Source organism: Anser anser (assembly GCF_964211835.1).
Source record: "Anser anser genome assembly, chromosome: 26".
Taxonomy (NCBI): Eukaryota; Metazoa; Chordata; class Aves; order Anseriformes; family Anatidae; genus Anser; species Anser anser.
This window is the reverse complement of record NC_139747.1, coordinates 2,164,723-2,181,544: the sequence shown is the minus strand read 5'-3', so window position 1 is coordinate 2,181,544 and position 16,822 is coordinate 2,164,723. Positions and strand designations below refer to the sequence as shown.

General features: G+C 64.2%; 1 protein-coding gene across 2 annotated transcripts; it reads left to right on the top strand.

The window, feature by feature from the left end:
* The first annotated feature begins 1,433 nt into the window (after positions 1–1,433).
* On the top strand, positions 1,434–10,215 carry DOK2 (docking protein 2). 2 transcript variants are annotated; one of them, XR_014575466.1, is made up of 6 exons: positions 1,434–3,087; positions 4,544–4,840; positions 6,667–6,775; positions 7,097–7,278; positions 7,352–8,750; positions 8,832–10,215. XR_014575466.1 is itself a non-coding variant. In XM_083811750.1 (5 exons), the coding sequence occupies exons 1-5, from the start codon at positions 2,821–2,823 to the stop codon at positions 8,165–8,167; spliced, it is 1,671 nt and encodes a 556-aa protein (XP_083667876.1). In that variant the 5' UTR covers positions 1,434–2,820; the 3' UTR covers positions 8,168–10,215. The 2 variants fall into 2 exon arrangements, 1 of the variants encoding a protein (XP_083667876.1); XM_083811750.1 differs by having other exon boundaries at positions 7,352–10,215.
* The last annotated feature ends 6,607 nt before the right edge of the window (positions 10,216–16,822 follow it).

The window sequence follows — 16,822 nt, the reverse complement described above, 5'->3', positions numbered from 1 at the left end:
GCGCCCCAGCCGGCGCGCGCGCTGCTGCCGCCGCCGCTGCCGCTGCGCCCCGCGTGACGTCACGGCGCTGCGCGGCGCGGGGAGGGGTTGAGGTGTGGGGGGGGTGGGGCTTAAAGGGGACGCGGCCTGCGCGCCGTGACGGGGCCTGAGGGGAGCCAGTGCCACCAGTGTAACCAGTGCGCAGCCCCAGTGCTCCCAGTGTCACCAAGGCCCAGTATCAGTGCTCCCAGTGTCCCCAAAGCCCAGTATCAGTGCTCCCAGTGCCACCAGTACATAGCTTCAGTGTTCCCGGTGCCCAGCACCAGTGCCCCCAGAGCAGAACGCCAGTGCTCCCACTGCCTGCAGGGCCCAACGCCAGTGCTCCCAGTGCCACCAGTACGCAGCTCCAGTGTCCCCAGTGTCCCCAGAGCTGAACACCAGTGCTCCCAGTGCCTGCAGGGCCCAATACCAGCGCTCCCAGTGCTTCCCAGTGCACAGCTCCAGAGCTCCCAGTACATCTAGTGCCACCAGTGCACAGCTCCAGTGTTCCCAGTGCCCACCACCAGTGCTCCCAGTGCCTGCAGTGCTCCCAGTGCTTCCCAGTGCACAGCTCCAGTGCTCCCAGTGCCTGCAGGGCCCAACACCAGTGCTCCCAGTGCCTGCAGTGCCCAGCACCAGTGCTCCCAGAGCAGAGCACCAGTGCTCCTAGGGCCACCAGCGCACTGCTCCAGTGCTCCCAGTACTCCCAGTACATGTAGAGCCCAGTACCAGTGCTCCCAGTGCCCAGGACCAGTTCTCCCAGTGCCTCCAGCGCTCCCAGTGCCTGCAGGGCCCAACACCAGTGCTCCCAGTGTCTGCAGAGCTCAGTGCCAGTGCTCCCAGTGCCTCCCAGTGCCTGCAGGGCCCAACACCAGTGCTCCCAGTGTTCCCAGTGCCCCAAGTGCACAGCTTCAGTGCCCCCAGAGCCCAACACCAGTGCTCCCAGTGCCTCCAGTGCCTGCAGGGCCCAACACCAGTGTCTCCCAGTGCCTGCAGAGCTCAGTACCATAGCTCCCAGTGCTCCCAGTACTACCAGTGCACAGCACCAGTGCTCCCAGTGCCTGCAGGGCCCAACACCTGTGCTCCCAGTACCCCCAGAGCCAAACACCAGTGCTCCCAGTGCCCCACACCACTGCTCCCATTGCCTGCAGGCCCAGTACCAGAACCCAGCACCAGTGCCCCCACTGCTCCCAGTGCCCAGCACCGGCGCTCCCAGTTAGCGCAGGCCCCGCCCCGCCGCCCCACCCCAGTGCTCCCAGTGCTCCCAGTGCTCCCAGTGACCCCAGCGCGGCCCCCCCAGTCTCTGCCCGGCGCGCGCCGAGGCGGAGGCGGCCGCGGGCGCCCCCTGGCGGCAGGAGGCGGGAGGCACCGGGGGGGCGGGCAGCGGGGGGGGGGCAGCGCTTTGCATGCACCGAGGGATCCAATGCATGCACCAAGGGATCCAGTGCTCTGCATGCATGGAGGGATCACATGTATGCACCGAGGGATCCAGTGCTTTGCATGCACTGGGGGGTCCCCTTCATGCACCGAGGGATCCAGTGCTTTGCATGCATGTAAGGATCACATGTATGCACTGAGGGATCCAGTGCTTTGCATGCACCAAGGGATCCCATGCACATACCAAGGGATCCAGTGCTTTGCATGCACTGGGGGGACCCCTGCATGCACCGAGGGATCCCATGCTTTGCATGCTCCGAGGGATCCAATGCATGCACCAAGGGATCAAGTGCTCTGCATGCATGGAGGGATCACACGTATGCACCGAGGGATCCAGTGCTTTGCATGCACCAAGGGATCCCGTGCACATGCCAAGGGATCCAGTGCTCTGCATGCTCCAAGGGATCCCCTGCATGCACTGAGGGATATGCATGTAAGGATCACACATATGCACTGAGGGATCCAGTGCTTTGCATGCACTGGGGGGTCCCCTGTGTGCACCGAGGGATCCAGTGCTTTGCATGCATGAAGGGATCCTCTGCATGTACCAAGGGATCCAGTGCTTTGCATGCTCCAAGGGATCCCCTGCATGCACCGAGGGATCCCATGCTTTGCATGCTCCGAGGGATCCAGTGCTTTGCATGCACCAAGGGGTTCATGCCCTGCATGTACCGAGGGATCCCGTGCACGTGCCAAAGGATCCAGTGCTTTGCATGCATGTAAGGATCACACGTATGCACCGAGGGATCCAGTGCTTGGCATGCATGGAGGGATCCCCTGCGTGCACCGAGGGATCCAGTGCTTTGCACGCCCCGCGGGGTTCATTCCCTGCACGCCCCCAGCGGCAGTGGCCGCGGTGCCAGCCCGGGGGCAGCCCAGCACCCCACGGGCAGCCTGCGGGGTGGCAGCCGGGGAGCCCCCGCAGCCGATGGTTGGCGGGAGCACACGCTTCCCGCAAAACCTGAAACGCTTCCCACCCTGGCTGCAGCAGAGGTGTAAAAACCAGCCTGCTTTTGGGGGAAAAAGGCCTGAGTTTGGAGGCGCAGAGGAGCTTCCTGCGCGCTGCGCCTCTCTCCAGAGCGATCCCCTCCGCCGGCGCCCAGTCTCAGCCGCCCCGCACCCCGCAGAGGTGCTTTTAGGCCCATTTTACAGATCGGAAAACTGAGTCACGGGTGCGATTTCCAAGCCCGTCCTTTCCCCACGGGGCCGTGCAGCTGCAGGACCGCCGGCACCGCGTCGCAGCCGGGACGTGCGCCCTTTCCCCGGGGGGTGCAGGCTCCCACCCCTCGCCCCACGCCGGTGGGACCGTCGGCGGCCGGGCGGGTGCTCAGCGCCGTCCCCGAGCTGCTCCGGCGGCTGCCCTTTATGGTAACATCGGCGGCACAGGAAGCCGGAGCGCGAGCTGAGCATGTGGAGGAAACAGAAGCAGCCGACCGCACGTCACAGCGGCGCAGAGCGCGGCGGCGAGCGGGCAGGGGCGCACGGGGGGAACCGCCAGCCCCACGCAGGAGGGGCGCCGGGGGAGCCGGGTGGGCGAGGGGGGCGAGGGAGGATGCTCCTGGCTGGAGGATGGAGGAGGCGGTGGTGAAGCAGGGCGCGCTCTACCTGCAGCTGCAGCAGACTTTTGGGAAGGTGAGGATGCGGTGGGGGCGTCGCGGGGCATCGCCCTGGCGCCCCGGTGTCGGTGTTGCGCGGCCTCGTGGTGTGGTTTTTGGGGGCTCCTCTCGTGCAGGGCACGGAGAACCAGGGGGGTTGGGGCAAGGGGAGGCTGGCCGTGCCCCCCCGGGGCTGGGAGGAAGGGCTGCCGGGGGCGATTTGGGGTCCGCGAAGGCAATTTGGGGATGCGGGAGCCTTCCCCAAGCCAAACCCCGAGCATCCTTCGGCCCCACGGGCTGTGGGGACGAGCTGGGGGGGATCCAAGGAGCCGGGGACACGGCGCAAAGGGACACCAGCCCCCCCCAGGAGCTCTGCAAGCCGGGCACAAACTGATGCAACGCCCTGCGCGTCACTGCTTCGGCCGGCTGATAGTGCCCGGGGCTTAGCAACCGTGGCCACCGCTCTTGAGCAAGAAGGGGAAGGATTCTCCTGGGCGGCTCCGGGTTTACGCCCGGCGAGGGAAGAGGCAGAGCCAAACCCTGCTCTCGAGGGCCGTGCTCGAGCACCCGGAGCACCCAGGTCTCTGCGGGGAGCCGGCAGCCCTGCAGCCCCCGCGCGGGGTCCCTCGTGGTGCCGGACACGGGGCAGGAGCAGGGGGTGCTGAGCAAAAAGGGGGTAAATTTGGAGCGAGAGGCGGTGGTGGTGCCTTCGTCCCCACCATCTTGGCGGTGCTGTGAGCAGGCAGAGCAGAGCAGGGGAGCAGATAACATCGCCGGCAAGGCAGCAGCCACCGCGCCGGGCGGCTGGGAGAGCAGAGCCCGCGGAGGATGGGGAAGAGGCAGAGGGGAGGCCGGGCTTGGGCCCAGAAACACGCCCCAGAAAATGGTGCTGGCAAAGCCTGCCAGGCCCCGCAGGTTCCCCTTGCAGCTGACGCTGATTTCGGTGCAAAACTTCCTCTGCCTCCACTCTCACCCCACCGTTGCGGGAGCCAGGCTGCGAAACGCTTGCGCTGAACTTCTGCCTCCTCGGAGGGCGTGGGCCAGGGATTGCTCCTGAGCTCGGTGTTTTCAGGGGCAGGGGGGTAAAGGAGGAGCTGAAAGTCCCCTGGGGGCTGTCAGCATGGATCTCAGGTGCTGTGGGGTGGGGGGAGGCGTAGGACAGATCCCCCAGGGCAGGGGGATGCCATGGCCGGGGGCCTCCCACACCTTGTTCCCCCCCCCCAGACAGGATGATGCTGAGCGGTTCCTCTTTGCAGCACGCCACGCACCTCCCCCCGGGCTGCTGGCTGCGCATGGTGCCAGAAACGCTTTCCCCCCCCCCACCCTGCCCAGTTTAAATCCCCCCAGGACCCAGCTGGGCGCTTTGGCCAGCCTGTGCGGGCAGAAACGGAACGCAGGAACCCGACGGGGCGAAAGCTGGATGGGTGAAAGCAGCGCTGGCTAACGCTGGGCTTTCCCTCCTTTCCCCGCTTCTCCCCCGGGGCGGGGGGCAGAAATGGAAGAAATTCTGGGGCGTCTTATACCGGGAAAGCTCCTGCTCCACCGCCCGCCTGGAGCTCTTCGAGGGCTCGGCGCCGCCGGCGGCCGACAAGCTGCGGAGGAGCGAGGGCGGCAGGCGGCTGGTGAAGCTGAGCGACTGCGTGCACGTGGCGGAGGCGAGCGGCGACGCCGGCTGCCCCAGGGACACCGTCCCCTTCCTGCTGGAGACCACCGACAAGCGCTACCTGCTGGCTGCTGAGAGCTCCGAGACGGCCGGCTGGGTGCTGAGGCTCTGCGAGCTCGCCTTCCCGGTGAGCGCGGCCGGGGAGCCTCGGAGGAAGGGGGGGGACCCTGCAAGAGGGAAACCCTACGGGTGGGATAACCGTGGGGTGGGAGACCCTATGGGGTGGGAGACCCTATGGGGAGGGAAACCCTATGGGGAGGGAAACCCTATGGGTGGGATAACCGTGGGGTGGGAGACCCTATGGGGTGGGAGACCCTATGGGTGGGGTAACCATGGGGTGGGAGATCCTATGGGGAGGGAGACCCTATGGGGAGGGAGACCCTTCAGGGTGGGATAACTGTGGGGTGGGAGATCCTATGGGGGGGAGACACTATGGGTGGGATAACCGTGGGGTGGGAGACCCTATGGGGTGGGAGACCCTATAGGGAGAAGACCCTATGGGGAGGGAAAACCTATGGGTGGGATAACCGTGGGGTGGGAGATCCTATGGGGTGGGAGACCCTATGAGGAGGGAGACCCTATGGGGGGGAGACCCTATGGGGAGGGAGACCCTTCGGGGTGGGATAACCTTGGGGTGGGAGACCCTATGGGGTGGGGTAACCATGGGGTGGGAGATCCTATGGGGAGGGAGACCCTATGGGGAGGGAGACCCTATAGGGAGGAGACCCTATGGGGAGGGAAATCCTATGGGTGGGATAACCGTGGGGTGGGAGATCCTATGGGGAGGGAGACCCTTTGGGGGGGATAACCTTGGGGTGGGAGATCCTATGGGGAGGGAAACCCTACGGGTGGGATAACTGTGGGGTGGGAGACCCTATGGGGGGGAGACCCTATGGGGAGGGAGACCCTATGGGTGGGATAACCGTGGGGTGGGAGATCCTATGGGGAGGGAAACCCTATGGGTGGGATAACCGTGGGGTGGGAGATCCTATGGGGTGGGAGACCCTATGGGTGGGATAGCCATGGGGTGGGAGATCCTATGGGGTGGGAGACCCTATGGGTGGGATAGCCATGGGGTGGGAGATCCTATGGGGAGGGAGACCCTATGGGGAGGGAGACCCTATAGGGAGGAGACCCTATGGGGAGGGAAACCCTATGGGTGGGATAACCATGGGGTGGGAGACCCTATGGGGAGAGAGAGCCTATGGGTGGGATAGCCGTGGGGTGGGAGATCCTATGGGGAGGGAGACCCTATAGGGGTGAGACCCTATGGGGGGGAGACCCTATGGGGAGGGAAACCCTATGGGTGGGATAACCGTGGGGTGGGAGATCCTATGGGGTGGGAGACCCTATGGGTGGGATAGCCATGGGGTGGGAGATCCTATGGGGAGGGAGACCCTATGGGGAGGGAGACCCTATAGGGAGGAGACCCTATGGGGAGGGAAACCCTATGGGTGGGATAACCATGGGGTGGGAGACCCTATGGGGAGAGAGAGCCTATGGGTGGGATAGCCGTGGGGTGGGAGATCCTATGGGGAGGGAGACCCTATAGGGGTGAGACCCTATGGGGGGGAGACCCTATGGGGAGGGAAACCCTATGGGTGGGATAACCGTGGGGTGGGAGATCCTATGGGGAGGGAGACCCTATAGGGGTGAGACCCTATGGGGGGGAGACCCTATGGGGAGGGAAACCCTATGGGTGGGATAACCATGGGGTGGGAGATCCTATGGGGATGGAGACCCTATAGGGGTGAGACCCTATGGGGGGGAGACCCTATGGGGAGGGAAACCCTATGGGTGGGATAACCATGGGGTGGGAGATCCTATGGGGATGGAGACCCTTTGGGTGGGATAATCATGGGCTGGGAGATGCCAGATCCATGGGGGAAACCCCGAGCTGCTGCAGGGCTGGTGGAACTGAGGGTCACCCCTTGCTTTTTTATTTTTGGGCAGAGGAGCAGGGAGGAGCAGGCAGCGGGGAAGGATGGGCAGCAGGGCTCGCTGGGCGCCGACGGCGAGTTCTCCATGGAGGAAAACTCCTTGTACAGCTCCCGGGACAAAGGTGGGCGTCTGGGCGCGGGGAGGGGGCAGCTTTCGGCACCCGGGCTGCTCCTCGTGGGCGAGCAGCCGCCCCCGCAGCACCGTGCAGGCGGTGTGGTGGGAGGCCTGGTGCAGAAATAGCCTCTGTGCGCTCTTCCTGCGCTGCGGTTTGGTTGGGTTTTGCCGCGCTATCGCGCTCCTCCCGCGGGGCTCAAGCCCTTATCGGCCGGACACCGCTTCCCCCCCCCCCGCTTCGTCCCCCTGCTCGGCCAGCGCGGGGCCGGCTCGGGGTGGGCGCTGCGGGGCTCTGCTCCCTGCAAACGCCGCCCTCCTCTGTGCCCAGCTGGCTTGGAGAAGGAGTTCGAGGTGATGGTGAGGGCCACCGAGTCCTCCGAGCGCTGCCGCCTCTGGGGCCGGTTCGTCCTGCGAGCAGGGGAGGAAGCCCTGGAGCTGCGGGATCTCCAGACCAGGGAAATCCTCTACAGCTGGCCCTACCGCTTCCTGCGGCGCTTCGGCCGGGACAAGGTACGGGGGGTGCCAGGAGGGCGGGCTGGCGGTGGTGGGGGTGTCACGGGGACCTGACGCTGTCCCTCTTCAGGTGACCTTCTCCTTCGAGGCCGGCCGGCGGTGCGCCTCCGGCGAGGGCAACTTCGAGTTCGAGACCCGGCAAGGCAACGAGATCTTCCAGGTGATCGAGTCGGCCATCGAGGCGCAGCGGGGCCGGGGCGCCGAGGAGCCGCGGTGGGGCGGCCCCGGGGACGATGGCCCGCGGCCGCGCGCCCAAGCCAAAGTGCCCAACTGGACGCAGGGCCACGAGGAGCCCGGCGGCGAGCCCCACGGCGGCGGCGGCGGTGGCGGCACCGCCAAGTGCCTCTACGCCCAGCCCTGCAACTCCCTCCACCGCGCCGCCCCCTCGGGCGCCGGCAAGGCGCCGGAGAAGGGCAGGAGGCAGGACGCCCCGGCCAAAGCGGCGGCCGAATCCGAATACGCCGTGCCCTTCGACACCATCGCCAAGTCCCTGATGGGCAGGCAGCTCGGCGGCCTCCTCCGCGGCCCCGAGGAGGCTCCGGACCCGCTCTACGACAGCATCCACGAGGCGGGCGCGCGGCCCCCGCTGCCCCGCTCCTCCGCCGCCAAGCCCGAGCACATCTACGACGAGCCCGAGGGTCTGTGCGCCCACACCGTCTACGACGAGCCCGAGGAGGTGAAGGGGGAGGCGTGGAGGCTGCAGGCGGCCCCGGAGGAGCCCTCGGGCCACGAGTACCCCTACAACCCGCAGCGGGACGACTACGCCGTGCCCAAGCGTGCCGTCCCGCTCCGGCAACCCTTCGTGGCGCAGGGCAAGGAGTGGCTCGGGGACACCGAGTACGACAACGTGGTCCTCAAGTTCGCCAAGAAGAGGAACCTGCAGTGAGGGGGCAGAGCCGGGGCAGGGGCTGGGGGGGCCGGGGGAGCTCTGCGTGTCCCCCCCCAACCCCATAGCCGTGCGCATCTGGCCAGCTGCGGCCGGGAGGCGCCCGCTGGAGGGCAGTGTCCGCCCGTGGTACGGGCAGAGGATGGGGCCGGGGTCGCTGCTGGGCGCCGGGGCTTTGCCAGCCCCCTCCCCAGCCTCCGGGGGAGCGCCCTGCTCCGGTGCACCGGGCCCCAAACCCTGCTCTGCTCCCCCGGCAGGAGCTCGGGACCCCCCCGGCTCCGCGCGCTCGGGGGCTGGCCGGTGATGCGCGGCCCAGGGATGAGCAGCGGGTGCTGCCAGGGGTGGGGGGCGAGGGGTGGTCCCAGGGGTGCACGTCCCGCGCCGTGGGGGCTGGCTGGCGAAGCACAGCCCAGAGGGTGCACATCCTGCACCGCGGGGGCTGGCTAGCCACGCACAAACTGGGGGTGCACATCTCACACCGTAAGGACTGGCAGGTGGAGAACAGCCTCAGGGGTGCACACCCCACCCCACAAGAGCTAGGTGGCATTGCACGCTCCAGGGACCCCCACCCCACAAGATCTAGGTGCATTGCACGCTCCAGGGACCCCCTCCCCACCCCATATTGCACACTCCAGGGATGCACACCTCACCCCATAAGAGCTAGGTGGCATTGCACGCTCCAGGGACCCCCTTCCCATATTGCACACTCCAGGGACCCCCTCCCCGCCCCATATCGCCCACTCCAGGGACCCCCACCCCGCACCACGACGGCTCCCCGATGCACATCCCCAGGGCCGCGCACCCTGCTGGATGTTGCACACCCGCCGTGCAACCGTTCCAGCCCTCCCCCTGCAAACACCCCCGGGTGCAGGTTTCTGTGCACCCACGGGGACGTCAGCACGCCCAGTCCTCGCTGGGACAGGGCCGTGGTCATGCTCAGCACCCCATCCTGCTGCCCCCACCGTCAGCCGGCGCCGTGCCGGGGCTGGGCACAGCACCTCTCCGAAGGTCGCGCCACGTCCCAGCTCAGCAAAAACAGCGGCATAAATTTCCACTGTCTCAGCCGTGTTTTATCTCGCATAAAGCCACTTTCCAGCTCCTCTGAATTATAGATGAAATGCTCAGCTTTATTGTCGTGGTGATTTTAGTGGCTGGCTCCTCTCTGTCCCGTGCAGCAGGACCAGGATGAGGCCCACCACAGCCTGCCCTGCCCCGGATCAATCTGCTCCCGCTGCCGGCCGCCTCCAGCCCCGCACAGCCCCTGGGTGCCCTTGGCAGAGAAATCGAGGCCCAGCGAGAGTCACAGGCCCTACCTGCCCCTGCCCACCTCAGCCGTTTCCTCTGTGCTCTCTTATCTCACGGCAGCAGCCCCGTATTCAATTTATCCTCCTAATAAAAGCAGCAGGACCTCGCACCAGCCGGCCGCCCCGCGGCGTGCAGCTTTCCTGGCGCGTTGCTGGCCGGAGCTGGGAATTCGGGGGCAGTGAGAAGGGGACGGGCACGAGCCCCCCGGGGGGTGACAGCTCTGCTGTGACCTCCCCGTCACGCACACCCCTAAAGGGCTCACGGGGAGGGGAAGAGGAGGTGGTTTGGGGAGGCAGCTGGCTCCACGCGCCGCTCACACCACTGCTCTGGGAGCTGGCCGCACCGTGCCTGGCACCTCCGTGTGCAGCCCCCAGCTCCAAGGGGCACAGGGAGCCCTGGAAAGGACAAATGGGGATGGGGCTCTGCACCCCAAGCTGGTGCAAGAGGGCAGCTCCAGGGAGCACGGGGTGAGACAAGTGGCACGGGGACACTGTGACAGAGGGGCCTCGGGAGGTCCCCGAGCAGGGCTGAAAGGCGCCGGCGCTGGGAGCGCCTTCCCCGCCGCCCGGCAGGTCTTCCACTGGAGGCGAAGGAAAGGCATGAATTATTTATGATCTCTTTCAATCAAATAAATGGTTAGGTGCTTGAGTTAATTTCCTGGATCCTGAAAATCCAAAGTGCAGACTTTTAATAAGGCAAATTAAGTGCTTTATATATTACACTGATTAAAGCTCCGTATCAATCTATCTATCACGCCGTGAATTGGAGGGGCTGGGAAACAACCAGGTCACGGGCAGCCACCCTCCCCTCCGCGGGCAGCAGCGGGCTCAGCTGCCCCACGGGGCTCACGCAGGGCACAGGGATGCTCCTGCACAAGTTTGCTTAAAACTAAAGTTAAAAAAATAAAATAAAACAAAATCTCTAGCGTGCTTGTGCAGCAGCTGAACGCCGGATCAAGGAAGAGGGCGAAGCAGCACAGAGCTCGGTCCTGGCTCTGCTGGCTTCTCTCCCCGGCTGTCACCTGGCTCTGACTTCCCATAAACGTGGCTCCCGATGGAGCTGACTTCCCATAAATGTGGCTCCCGCAGCCCGTCCCGGTGACATCTGAGCCTTTGGGGACCGCCGTGCCTTGGACACGCTGGCGGTGGCACCGCTGCTGGCTGCTGATGGGCAGGGGTTTAGGAGGCAGCAGGACGCGTTGCCATGCTCCTTAGGCTTTTTCCCATCCTTTTTGGGGCTGTTCCTGTGGCGGTGAGGGATGATCCCCATCCCCATCCCGCTCCCATCCCTGCATCCCGCACCCTCCAGCGATCCCAGTTGCTTGCTGCACTGGCGGCGCCGCCAGCTCCGTCAGCCGGAGCACCAGGGACTTGTAACGGCATTCTGCCATGCGCCGGGAATCAATTCCTTAAGCATGTACTATTATTAATTAGGGCTCATTATGGCGGTTATTTATTATTAATCAGTGTTAACACAGCCCTCTCTCCTCGCCCTCCTCCCTGGCTTCCGCTCCCCGCTGCCATCCCGGCGCACGCACGCCGCGCGCTCCCTCCGGCCGCCTCCGCCACTATTTCTCTTCATTAAGGGGAGAAGTGGGAGCACCTTCCGGACCTCACTTAAAGATCCCGGGGCTCTAACGAGGTTTGTACCGTGCCAGCCAGGCTAACGAGGGACTCGCACTAATCAAATTTCACAGAGGCAGCGGCACAGCCGGGTGAGGCCCGCGGTGTTCAGCCGTCCCAACACCTTCAGCTTGGCTTCTCCATCACCTCCAAGCTCCCCTTTCCCCTAAAATGGGGTTTTAGGGTGGAAAAGGGGAATACAAAGTCCAGGCAAGGAGGATGCAGAGGCTGGAAAACCCCTCTGCGATGCTCAGCTGGGCACAACTCGAGCCGAGGAAACAAAAATCGATGGCAGGGAGAGGAGGAAGAGATTACAGCGCAAAGCCCCAGACAAATGGAGAGCGGTTTAATCTGATTAGGGAGTCATTGTCATTATTGTATTATGCTGATTATAAATCATTTAGGAGCACAGCTAATCAAAACAGAGATTTGTTCGGAGCTTTAAGGGGCTCTTCCTCCAGCAAATGCCCCTGCCCTGCTCCTAGCCGGAGGGGCGGGAAGGGAAACCCAAACCCTAACCCAAACCCAAACCCAAACCCAAACCCAAATCCAAACCCAAACCCACCCCGCGGCCCCTCCAGAGGCTGGAGAGAAGAGGTAGAGTTGCATCCCAAGGCACAGACCGGGGACACGGCCCCGTGGGGACAAAGCAGGGAGGATGCCAGGGCTCAGCTGGGCAAGGCTTGGATGGGCAGAGGGACGGAAGAGGGGTACGGGCACTTGGGGATGGGGAAATAAGGAAATAAATAAGGAAACAAGAGCAGATTGGGGGTGTTCCCCACGTCCAGGAGATGCTGCTGCTGCTGCTGGGGCCGTGCTGTGGGTGCAAGGATCGGGTGGGCGCTGCCACCTCCAGCCCCCGAGCCCCCGGGGAGGTGCAGGGGTGCGCGGGGCGCCTCGCCAAGGCGGCTCCTTTTTCCCTCGCTGCCTGCTCACGTCAGGGACCTGCTCCTTCTGCAGCGCGCTCGCCGCTCGCCGGCTGAATCCCAGGCGCCACGGTGCAGCTGCAAACTGCATTAGCGTCTCGCCGAGGAGGCCCTAATACTATTAGAGGAGAGGCATTATAGGTGCTAAATGACAAGCCCCTAATCAGCCCGGGGATTTATGTCAATCACCTTCCCTGGGCAGGGCGGAGCAGGGCCCTTCATTCAGAAAAATTGCCTAATTGGGAGGCTCTGGATTCTCTCCGCCTGTCTCGGTTCTGGAGCGCCGAGGCTCCCGGCCACGTCCTCGGGATGGGGAATGAGGGGAACCGGTGGAAGGTGCGGGGGGAGAAGCCAGATTTTGGTCCTTGGTAAGCAAAGTGGAGCCGCAGCCAGCTCCTAGCCCAATCCCATTTGGATTTGGATTTTTTTCCCTGCTCACCTCTGGACACCGCCGTGAAACTGGGGGGAATTAGCTCGGGAAGAGGAGGGGCTGGTTGGGAAAGCCTCAGGAGTTGTGCACAGGCCAAGCTCCGTCGTGTCCAGCAGGGAAAAATAAGAGGGGAAAAGGCTGTTCTGCGCTCACCCACCGCTGCACGGGTGCTCTGAAAGAGCTGGGCTGCTTTCCTGCCCTTGGCCTCAGCGAAATTAATTGGCAATTACCAGAAGTCTATAAAAACTAGCCTTTCTTGGGGAGGAAGCCGTAAAAGCCGCGTGTCCTCAGCCGTATTTCCTTCACTCTGCATTGATCCCGTGGCCTCTGCTGGCCACGGCGCAGCTCCGGGGCGCTGCACTCGGCCGACCCTCATCGATCCGGGGAGATTTCGGCGGAGATGTGGGCAAACAGGGCACGGGCACGACCCTACAACCCCCTGACAGCCGTGGGGCTGAATTCCTGGGCAGAGCCGCTTTGCCTCCTGCCCATCTGGTGATATTTGTACTGACAGCTGCTGGGGGAAAAACCCCAGAGCCGTGGCCGGGAGCGGCGCATCGCGCCCAGCGAGGACACGAGGTGGTGCAGGGCCCAGTAATCCCAGTAAGCTGCACCAGAGCGGAGCCCGGGAGAGTCTTTAGGGTCTTTGGACACCGCACCCTACTCCTACACCTTCGTTTCGTGCATCCCATTAACCGGCTGGACCCTAATGATGGCAGAGGGGGTGCAATTAATGCCCGCTCGTGCTGTGGGGTGGGCAGGGAAGGGTGCCCTGGATGGAGAGCATCCACGCACCGGGTGCGCCTTGCTCCTCTCCATCACTCTGCAAAGCAAAGCAAGGGGATTTTGGGGGGCAGGTCCCCCCCCGCTGCACATCCCCCCCATTACAGCCACGTCCCTGACTTGCTCCCCGCCCTGCAGACGACAGCAGGCACGGGGCAGGCTGAATTTAAAAGCCTGGATTGAATCTGAATCCCCAACTCCTGCCCGTCTCCGAGCGGCGGACGCGCTCAGCACCTTCCCCTCGCCTCAGCGCGCGCTGTTTGAGCAAAATAATTCTCGGTGTATTTTACAGAGGGCCCCCGCACGCGAATTTTGTCAGGGCTGCAATATAAATATCCCCGCCAACCTCCCGACACCCACCTGCCCAGACTGCTGCCGAAGCACGGATAGATAAAAATACACCCCGTGCGCTCATCCGCTGCTGACGGCAGCAATTAGGCAGCAAACGAGTTCCCAAAACCTGCCCCTGATGGGCTCCGAGGGGGGCTGCAGCCTCCGGCGGCTGCTGCCGCACGGCTCTGCCAGGACCCCTGGGTTTTGGGGCAACCACGGCGTGGGACGGGTTGGAGACCCCGCACTTGGGATGCGTGTAGCCCGTAATTAAAGGCCATCGCCCGGCCCGTGTCACACTGTCCCCAGCAGAAGGGACACCTTTCCCAGGGATGCGCGCTCATCTCATTAGAAAAGGAGCCAGGACGCGGCTGAATTTCCACCCTGCTGCTCTCGGTTATCTCTGCGAAAGGGGAGCCAATTACCAGCAGCTGGCGAGAGCCTCAAATTATTATTAATTTCAAACAAAGCATATGCTTTGTGTTAACGATCCTCGGTGGCGTGGCAGAAGGGCCAACACCGTCCAGATGGCTCCGGCGTGCCGCGGGAATGAGTAATGTGCTGCTGCGCCGCCTCGCCGGGGAGCGCCTGGGGACGCGGGGCAAGGGACGTGCGTGGGGCGAGCTGGTGGCAGCGGCGTGCTCCGGGGACAGAAGCGGCACCCGTCGCCTGCTCACCGCCCAAAAAAATCCTGTGCATTTGTGCTAGCATCCTCCAGGTGTCTCTGCATGCAGGGCAGGGGTGCTGGAGGCCCCATGGGGATGCTGGTGGCCCCAGGAGGATGCTGGTGGCCCCAGGGGGATGCTGGAGATCCCAGGAGGATGCTGGTGGCCCCAAGAGGATGCTGGTGGCCCCATGGGGATGCTGGAGACCCCAGTGGGATGCTGGTGGCCCCATGGGGATGCTGGTGGCACCATGGGGATGCTGGAGACCCCAGTGGGATGCTGGTGGTACCATGGGGATGCTGGTGGCCCCATGGGGATGCTGGTGGCCCCAGGAGGATGCTGGTGGCCCCAGGGGGATGCTGGAGACCCCATGGGGATGCCGGCCCTGCAGCAAGCTGCCCCAGCCTTGGTACACACAAAACATATTCGGGAGGATTTAGGATTGAGTTCCCAGGCTGGCAGGGAGCCCGCTGCCCCGCCAGCCAGACGTGAAGCAGCTCCTGCTGCTCAGCCCTCTGCAGCGAGGGATGCCAAAGGCTCTCAAGGACCCCGTGAGCAGGCTCCCTCGCTGGATTTATGCTCGAGTAGCAGGCGAACGACTTCCCTTTTCCTTTCCCTTCCCATCCCAGGCCTGGCCTGCCCTTTTTCAGGCTGATTTCTGCAGCGGCAGGAGGGTCGGTGCGAGCCCGAGCCGTCTGTAGGCACCTTGGCACACCCGGCTGCGGGTGCGGGGAGCGCTGAGCGCTGCTTCGCTGCCGTAGCTCGCCGTGTGGAATTACAGCGACGGTGTTAACGCAGAGCCCAGAGCAGCCTTTCCTCCCTGTAAAGCAGCGAGAGCAGCCCAAAGAGCTGGTGCGAAAGCAAAAAGATTGCTCTGTTCTCACCCAGCAGCAGGAAAACCCCGTGTGGGTCTCCCCAACCCTCCTGCACCCCGCTTTTCCCCACCAAGATCAACGCAACGCAGCCCCTGGGGACCCCGCTGAATTAATTGGGGGGGGGGGGGAACCAGGCGGCTCGGAGCACCTCCTGCAGGAGGAGGGCTAACGGGGTGCCACCGGGGCGCTCCCCGTCTCCTAACCGAGGGGACACAGCGAGGTGTCCGCCTCCCCGGCGGGGCAGGATGGCACCAGCGGTCCCCAGGGGCGGCAGCGCTGCTTCGAATCCCACGAATCTCCGGGGGGAGAGGGGTAAAAATAGCTGCTGCGCCGTGTCAGCCACACGAGGAGGAGGAGGAGGAGCAGCCGGGGGCTTTGTCGGGGGCAGGCTGCGTGGTTATAAATAGGAGTAATTACTGCAGCGGGGGCACGCTGTTTAATGAGGGCTGGGGCTGACACCGGCCCCGTGAGCTCGGGATGCTCGGGGTGGAGGAGAGGTTGGCACCGAAGCCCTACGGGAAGGGCACAGGGGGTGAAGGGGTCCCAGGGATGCTCTGCGCCCCCCCGGAGGGCAGGAACATGGCTCACATCTTAATTACAGCCCCTGCCAGCGGGGCCAACGCCAGGCGGCTGGCTAATTGCGTCCAGGAGCTGCGGGCAGCGGTTAATTTTAATTAAAGCCTGCGGCCGCCTCGGCTTTCTGCAGGGGCAAAGGTGGTGCCGCTGCGGGTGCGGCCTGCAGGAAGAGTGCCAAAAGCTGGGGATTTTTCCCCAGAATGGGATTAGAAGGGAAAAGAGGGCTGGGGGGAGGCAGCGTGTGGGGCTGGTGCATCTGGGGAGGCAGGGCAGGAGGCTTCACCCGGGCACGTGGAGGGATCAACCTGTCCTCGTCGCGGCCCCATAAAACACAGGTTTGAGTGATAACGGGGCAAGAAGCAACCGAGCACAATCTCAAAGAAATATCGGTGCCTTAAAAGACAGAAGAAGCTGCTGCAGATGTTTGAAGGATTGCAGTGGCCGAGTCCTCTCCCCGGCAGCTGGCTCGCCAGCCTTCACCCCCCCTTGTCCTCAGCCCCCCGAAAATCAACGTGGCTAACGGGGATGCTCGGGAGAGGCCGAGGGCAGGACCAGCACCAGCCGCCCGGCAGAGGGGCTGCTCGGAAGAGGTTTAATACGAGGCTGAGGCTGAGCAAAGCCCCAGCAGTAATTGCGTTAGAGCCCATCGCCGGCTCGCAGATCCACTTTTCCACGAGTTCTGCACTCGCAAGCGCCCCAGACTCCCTTCTGCTTTGCATTAGCCCGGCTCCCACGGCCCTGCTGCCAGCACGATGGCTTCTCAGCTCCCGCTGCTGGTGGCGAGCACGTCCTCACCCTGTCCCCCCGATACTCCTGCGGGCAGCTCCCGGTCCGTGTGCAGGATCAGGCCCTTCCCTTTGGGGCTGCCACCCACCCCTTCCTCCTCCAGACCCATTACCCACGACCTGATTGCTTTTCTCCCCATTAAGCACAGTGCTCCCCCCGCCCCCCCCCCACAACCTACTGCACATTATCGCAGCCCTCATCAATCTGCAGCCCCCAAAGCCCCGTTAGCTGTCAGCCCCGGCCCATCCGCCTGCACTTTGTGCCCTTTGCTCCTTTGGGCTCGCTGTGCCCCCGTTTCGCTCCCATCAGCAAGTTCCAGGGCTGCTGCACTCTCTGCTTTCTGGGTTATCGATCCCT

What these genes read in the sequence shown, in the direction of transcription:
- DOK2 (XM_083811750.1), top strand. Translation starts at nt 2,821, where the DNA reads ATGGTAACATCGGCGGCACAGGAAGCCGGAGCGCGAGCTGAGCATGTG. An exon ending in TGCAGCAGACTTTTGGGAAG is followed by an intron (nt 3,088 to 4,543) that starts GTGAGGATGCGG and finishes GGCGGGGGGCAG; the next exon opens with AAATGGAAGAAATTCTGGGG. An exon ending in GGCGCTTCGGCCGGGACAAG is followed by an intron (nt 7,279 to 7,351) that starts GTACGGGGGGTG and finishes GTCCCTCTTCAG; the next exon opens with GTGACCTTCTCCTTCGAGGC.